The sequence below is a fragment of the Rhagoletis zephyria genome, unplaced genomic scaffold, assembly GCF_001687245.7.
Source record: "Rhagoletis zephyria isolate East Lansing unplaced genomic scaffold, Rhagoletis_zephyria_1.1 Rzeph_scaffold_13158, whole genome shotgun sequence".
NCBI classification, from domain to species: Eukaryota; Metazoa; Arthropoda; class Insecta; order Diptera; family Tephritidae; genus Rhagoletis; species Rhagoletis zephyria.
The window spans coordinates 1-7,225 of NW_016170229.1; the positions used below are offsets into that span (position 1 = coordinate 1).

At 36.2% G+C, this 7,225-nt stretch overlaps 2 protein-coding genes across 2 annotated transcripts; one reads left to right on the forward strand and one right to left on the reverse strand.

Moving 5' to 3' along the window:
- Nucleotides 1-62: 62 nt before the first annotated feature.
- On the forward strand, nt 63-2,309 carry LOC108378013 (uncharacterized; the record flags this gene model as incomplete). Its single annotated transcript, XM_017634309.1, has 2 exons — nt 63-289; nt 1,893-2,309. Coding segments are annotated over 2 exons (565 nt in total), but the record flags the coding sequence as incomplete, so codon positions are not given.
- A 49-nt stretch (nt 2,310-2,358) lies between these two features.
- On the reverse strand, nt 2,359-5,474 carry LOC108378014 (radial spoke head protein 6 homolog A-like). The gene is made up of 4 exons (XM_017634310.1): nt 4,696-5,474; nt 4,433-4,625; nt 3,131-4,049; nt 2,359-3,074 (listed from the first exon to the last, which is right to left on the reverse strand). The coding sequence occupies exons 1-4, from the start codon at nt 5,019-5,021 to the stop codon at nt 2,359-2,361; spliced, it is 2,154 nt and encodes a 717-aa protein (XP_017489799.1). The 5' UTR covers nt 5,022-5,474.
- Nucleotides 5,475-7,225: the final 1,751 nt, after the last annotated feature.

Here is a 7,225-nt window from a genome sequence, read left to right on the forward strand (position 1 = left end):
TAGTTGATAATAGCTTAGTATAAATATACTATATGCTTTTATGTATGTATTCCTTTTTCTAGAGTCGTGGTTCTACTTACTGGCTGTAATACGGATGTGGTGTCCTTCGGACGGGCTCTAGAACGTGGCTTGTTCGCAGAGCGTCGTTTATTGCAGGCTGATAGTGTTGAAAGTGAGCGCGAAGGCGGCTTACTCGGACTTTTGGAAAAACTTTCGAAACATGGTTTAGCAGTTAATGATTTATTGTCCGAGACTGTCTGGTTAAAGTTAGCCTACAAGATGGAAGTGGGTAAGTATAAGGAAGGTATTTAAAGTCATTCAATTTTAATAGGACCCAATTTCTACAAACAAAGAATTTTTCATATCAGAACAAGCTTCCATGTTGATAATAAAAGCTAGAGCTCATGATATTATTCGAATAATTCGATTATTCGTATGTTCGAACGTTCGAATAGCAATCATTTGTACGATTGCCATTCGAATGTTACTATTCGAATAGTTGATTCTCTTCGATTATGCGAATAATCGCAAAGCTATGATTATTCGAATTCCTTTTTAAAATCGAATATTCGATCGTTGTAGTAAGCGTTATATATTAGGGACGGTAACGGTTATGCTTTTTTTTTTTAAAAGTCAAAAAATAATCGTTATTTTTTCATCGATATGTTTTCAGTCAACAATAAAAGTTAAAATATGACTTTTATTTTTTCGGCCAGAAATAAAAGTTAACACTTGACTTTTATTTTTTCGGTCAGAAATAAAAGTTAACACTTGACTTTTATTTTTTCGGTCAAAAATAAATGTTAAAATATGACTTATTTTTTCGGTCAAATATAAAAGTTAAAATATTTTTTTGTTGTTTCGGTCAAATATAAAAGTTAAAATTTTACTTTTATTTTTTCAGTCAAATATAAAAGTCAAAACTTGAACTTGGCAGCCAGTTTGAAAACGTTCTATCGCTAAAAACATTTCAAGAACGCCCTTTTTCAGAATTTTATTGAACAGCCTAGCTCAGAATTCGGTTCAAAAACGCCATATCTCAGAATTCAGTTCAAAAACGCCGTATTTCACTTGAAAATTTATTGAAAATGTGCTGAGATAGGGTTTGAACCGGATTCTAAAATAGATGGGAATAATAATTCAAAAGGGCGTATCTCGGTATTAGAATTTATGTGGACCCACCTGAATTAACTATCACATTTAGTTGCGTTCAGCGAATTCCAGAATACATTCATCTGTATTAATTAGTAGCAAACACTCGGCGTGCTTCACGCGCACTTTCTTCAGAAGTGGGTCACGTTAATATTTAACTTTTCTTATTAATTTAACTTAATTAAATTTTTCTAATATGTGGCAATCCTCATAAAAAATTATTTTCGCAGTAAACTTCGTAAAACTCTTCAGTGTGAGATTCATATTGCAATATTTAATTCATGTCATCAATTGAATTGAATTAAAATTTTCAAACAAGTGGCAACCTTCCGCAAAAATATTTTCGTCTTTAAGCCTTCTTAAATCTAATTCATTTGACAGCCTATTACAATGTTTACTTTACCGTATCAATTAATTTTTACTGCAATTTTTCAACAGGTGGAAACTCTATTTTTTGTGTATTTTAAGTTGCACTAATTGCTCTAGCAATACATCGGTGAAAACATTCAATTCCATGAATTAGTTTTCCAGTGATGCGCATACAAACATACATACAGGCAAATAGACAAAAATTATAAAAAATTGTTGATTTGGCTTTTACTTGGCTCTAATAGAGACCCTTATATTGCAATACAATTTAATTATGTGTATAGATTTTTCTCAGATACGTATTTTATTTTACTGCCCGGCGATATTACTCAAATATTCAATGGGGGTATTCCTATACCGATTTATTGCAGATAGACGCAATATGCCCTCCCACAATTTATTATCTCTGGCTGTATTGACAAAGAAGCTGGAAGATTCTTCACTGAAAACAACAAACCAACAAATTATGCCAAATGAGAGCAAAGAAAACCCCAAAACAGAAAGTCTAGATGAGCCAAAGAAAGGTGTACAAAAGGCTTTAGAAAAAAGAGCAGAAGAAGAGAAATCAAAACGGTTATCCGAACAGTCGCCACAACGGACAAGGTATGGAATTCTCGAAACGGCACGACAGGAGCCCCCATCTGTATATAAGCATAAAAGGTTATCAATGCTAAAACGAGTGGCATCATCAAAAAAGCATCCAGTATAATGTCCGAATAATTTATCTACAACTTTGAATAGGAAATAAAACACACATGTTTGTTAAGTTTTTTTTTTAATTCATAAAAATTGTGAGAAAATATTATAAGTACGAGCATTATGAAAAATTTCAATAAATCATACATCATCATCATCGTTATCGGTGCTTGTGTCAGCCAAATACTCTTCATCATATTCACTCAAATGCTCACCATCACCCCCTTTCTTTTGTTTCTTGAGCAAACTTTGACGATAAGCCTCCTCCGCTTCGGGTGTGGGATCGGTTGTCTCTATAAAATCCGCCTCGCCATGTGGATACTCATCCATCACAGGCGCCAAATGAACGAATGGCATATTACGTGCCACATACTTATGGCCCCAACCGATATAAATCGATTCGCATAGCTTATCATAGGTGAATGTGTAGGCACCCGGCCAAATGTTCGATTGCATGACAAGTATGCGTTCATTTTTATTGGTGTACTTGCTGGTGAAACGTGTTACCCATGGCATGGTGTACTGATCGCTAATATCGAAATAGATTGGATTAAGTATTGGTGGTCCAACTTCGGGTGCGGATAATTCTTCACCCTCCTCATCCTCATCCACATCCTCATCTTCCTCTTCCTGCTCTAAATCTTCCTCTTCTTCAACCATTTCCTCCGTACGCATTTGTTTCCGCAAACCTTCCAATATCTTATCGCGTTCTTTTTTCGCCTTCAATTCATCGAACCAAACCACACGTCCCTGAAGTAATAAATTCGGACGTACGTGCAACCATTTCTCAAGATTTGTAAGATATTCTAGCTGCTCCGGTTCATATTTTTCATTTTTTAATAGCGTAACATCATTATCTGCAATTGAAGGAAATGATTAGCTTAAAAACGAGCTTCAAGATGTTACAACTTACCGATTTCTTCTTCTTCCCCCTCGCCCAAATCATTTGGTTCGTCATCTTCTTCCTCCTCCTCCTCATCGTCTTCGAATCCATCGAATGCGCGTTTTTCCTTCTTCGTCATTTTGCGATAGTAACCATTTGGCGCAATGTACGTACCGGCGGTAATTCGACCGATGAGTGCACGCAAGTAATGCTTCTCTTTGCCCGGAAAGCAAGGATAAGATACAATGTCAGCTTCAAGATCGCCCGTAAGAAACTTTTTAATTTGGCGGCTGGCATTGATTTGTTTAGGTGTTACCATAGGCAACTCTATCCAGTCATCCGAAACGGAGTTCACAACAAAATACGAAAAGCGATTAGTGCCCGTACCGACGATTTCAGGTGGTATAGCGAATACTTCTTTAACTGCGACTATTGGTATCGGCGCAACAACTGGCACCATTTTCTCCAAATCTTCAATCGGATGGTCATCCCAACCCATATTTCCTGGTGTTAGCTCAGGGCCGACAAAAGTTGGTACTGGCTGTTCGGGTGATACCATACGAGCCATCATCGCCTTATTGTATTCTTGTAGCTCCTCTGTCATTTGTTCGGCTCGCGAGAGTACTTCTTCATGCGACAATGATGCCTCCACTACATAATAAGAGGCTTTGAGACCATTCATCATTCCCCAGAAACGGCATTGCATAATCGATGGATGCATTTGTAAACGATCCATGGAGCAAGCGAGTTGAAATATGTCATCTGGATTGATGCCGAAGCCGCATTGATTCCAAAAGAATTGCAAGTGTTGTACACGCTCGTTGAATGTTACGAAACGGCTCATGTCCAAAATATCAAGTTTCAAACTTCCCAAAATTGCCGATTTGGACTCCTCTGAAGGAATTGCCTCCGCAGCCAATGGCAGCTCGTTCGAATCGTATACGGGTAACTGTAAGAATGCAGATGGCATTGAGTATTAGCTAAAGCGTTTTTGTTTCTACCGAAAAATGTTACCAACCACGTAACCTAAGTAAGTAGTAACCTAAATATTAAAAAATAAAAATTACCTTGTCATTGAACTCTTAGCAGAGATACTAAGAAAATCGCAATGAAAAGATAAAATTTGTAGGAAGAAACGAGAACGTCCTTAGTAAACCTCTACAACTAATTCATTTAACCAGTACTCTAGTTTCTAATGAAACAAAACGTAGGGACGTATTGAGGACGAACATTTTATGTTTTTATATCAACAAAACTTTCAGGTTAACTCCATAAGTTCCATTTTTTGCTTTCAAGTTGCATCAAAGACTTAGTATTCTTCTGTTAGCATACCTTCATAGATAAAAGCATCTTTTTGGCCACACGATAGAGGCGACACTCTTCGAAAACTCCATCTGGTGGAAATCGTTCTGGCAGATGTAGCTTCTGTTCGCGTACATTACGACTGAATTCTTCGAAGAAATCAATTACATTTGGTGGTCGCTCATCGATGACTCGCTTGATAATGTCTGATAAGTGATCAAATCTACAAAAGGGGGCATATTAATTAAAATGATCTACGAAAGATGTGTTCACATTATTTATATTTAGCCCACAAGTTATCGCCGCTGATACTGCTATATTTTTGCATAATAGCTTTAGCCACATTCAACTCGTAGCCAATGTTGGGCGGTTCTTTGCGTGTGTGATCGTGCTTCTGGCACTCAGCGTCGAAATATTGGCTCAACAAAGTATTGGACGATGAGGAAGAGGTGGAGGTGGAAAATATAGGCGCACATGGATTCTCTGCCTCATCTGATTTGTCTGTTTTGCCCGGTTTCTCTACTTTGCCCATGAAACGGCCACAAGGAAAATTAATATTGGAGCTTGAAGTTGTGTCCATGGTGAAACCATCACAGGATTGCTTTTGATCCAACTCCATTTCAAATTGCTTTTGCTTTTATTTGATTATACGAAATTGATGGGAGGAATTTTTTCTTAATTTTTGTTAAAAATTAGTAATGAAAAATTAAAATATTTGATACCCCTTTAATAGGCTTTAAAGACATTTGACTTTGAGTGAGTTTTTTTTTTTACTGAAGGTTGGTTGCTATAATTTTTGTATTAGAGTTGATAATGCACATAAATAAATTACCAATGCGAGTGGCCACTTACGGCAGATTTCAAGTATTGGTACACAGGTTTCCAGGAATTTCGTTGAAAACACTGTTCTCCCTCTGTCTACGGCAGTTTACTGGATGTAATATGAAAAATTAATGCGAGTTTCGGGTTTTAAAAACTTTAGTAATAGATTATTTAATTTTTCTTAGCCACCCCAGCTCATTAACTTATGGTCAATAGACCAGGCAGGGTGGTCAAGCATTCCGACAACAGTCAAGTGATTGTGCCTCAAGGAGTCAACAGACAGCAATCCTGAAAGTGGTCTGAAGTCCGCCATCTGTTTGTTGAAAGCAAATACCTAGCTTGACCTCCTGAGATTGAGGGGAACATGAGTTTTGCGCCATGCAGTCCCTCAAGGGTCAGTGCTGAGCGAAACGTTTACTTAGTTTCTGGAGGAGGCTTCGATGTGGACTGAAGAATACGTAGTATAAGCATTCTCTACTTAAATGGTTGCTATAGCTTTAGCAGGGCATCAAAATACCAGAACAATTGTAAATTCTGGCAACTATCTTGAAAACTGTTTACTGTATTTCGAAAGACTAATTGAAAGATCTGGTAACGAGGAGATCTTTGCGTTATTCTGTTCGACTTTTAGTAATAAGTTCTTTTTTTTAAATACAAAAATTACCGACCTGCGGGCTGTGACGGAGCCACAGCCGCTAAACTTAAACGTAGAATACATGATGTTATTAAGATCACATTCAGGTTAAATTTTATTACCTTTTATATTAGCCTAGGTCCCCGTATTAGTATTCTTCTTCGTGTTCGTGCTCGTCTTCACATTATGTTCGTCTTCGGATTTGTGCATAATTTAGCTAAGACTTCTGAAACAGCTGGCAACCCTCCCAAATATAGTTAAGAAATAAACAAATCTCTTGCGTCTGATATTGTGATACCCACGTATATTACACTGCATCACCAAAAAAAGGTGCGGTTTTCCCGCCGGTATTACAAAAATATATTATATTTTAAGACGTCCACCAAAATATTTCGAAAAAATTTTAAGATTTACGTGAGCTGGACCGATTTGAAAATACCCCCAAAAATGGAGTTTTTTATGAATAAGAATTAAAGACATTTCTGAAAAAAGTCTTCTCAGATGACAGAACAGATTAAGATTAGAAAATCTGCATAAAAATAGTTTTAAATCTTTTCAACGGAATCGTAATAATAAGATTTTTGATGCTGTTTGTTTTTACTTTTTTCAAAGATTGATTTACGAAAAAACTTGAATAACTCGGCTAAAACTATTCTGACTTATGAGTCTCAGTAGAAAAGTATTTTCCCACCCTTTTTTCTGTGGGAAAAAAGTCATTCGTGCCCAATATTTTTGTTTTTCAAATACCAACACATCTTAATTCAAATTTGAATGACGTTCGTTCATCCTACCTTTCTCTTTTGTCCTTTAAATAAGTTTATTAGCAAAGAAATAAAAAGGGTAAAAAAATACCTTTCCAATGATACCTGACAAGTCTAAACGGAAGAGTTTAGATTCAGTTATTCAAGTTTTTCTTATTCCACTATTTGAAAAAAGTTAAAAAACAACAACAAAAACCTCATTATTACGATTCCGTTCAAAATTTTTAGATAGGTTTCGAGTTTTATATTAGAAACTCCACACTTTTCTTTGAAATTTGAATTAAAAAATATGTATTTCCTTTATTAAAATAACAAAATGAAGAGTTAAGTCAAAAAAGAAAAAAATAGATTAAAAAATAATAATTTAAAAATTTTTACTACGCCAGGACTCGAACTTGGATTTCCCGATTTGTTTTCCCACTCGGTCATTGAGGCCGCTGGAGTGACGCGATCTAAATGATATAACGGGTGATTTTTTTGAGGTTAGGATTTTCATGCATTAGTATTTGACAGATCACGTGGGATTTCAGACGTGGTGTCAAAGAGAAAGATGCTCAGTATGCTTTGACATTTCATCATGAATAGACTTACTAACGAGCAACGCTT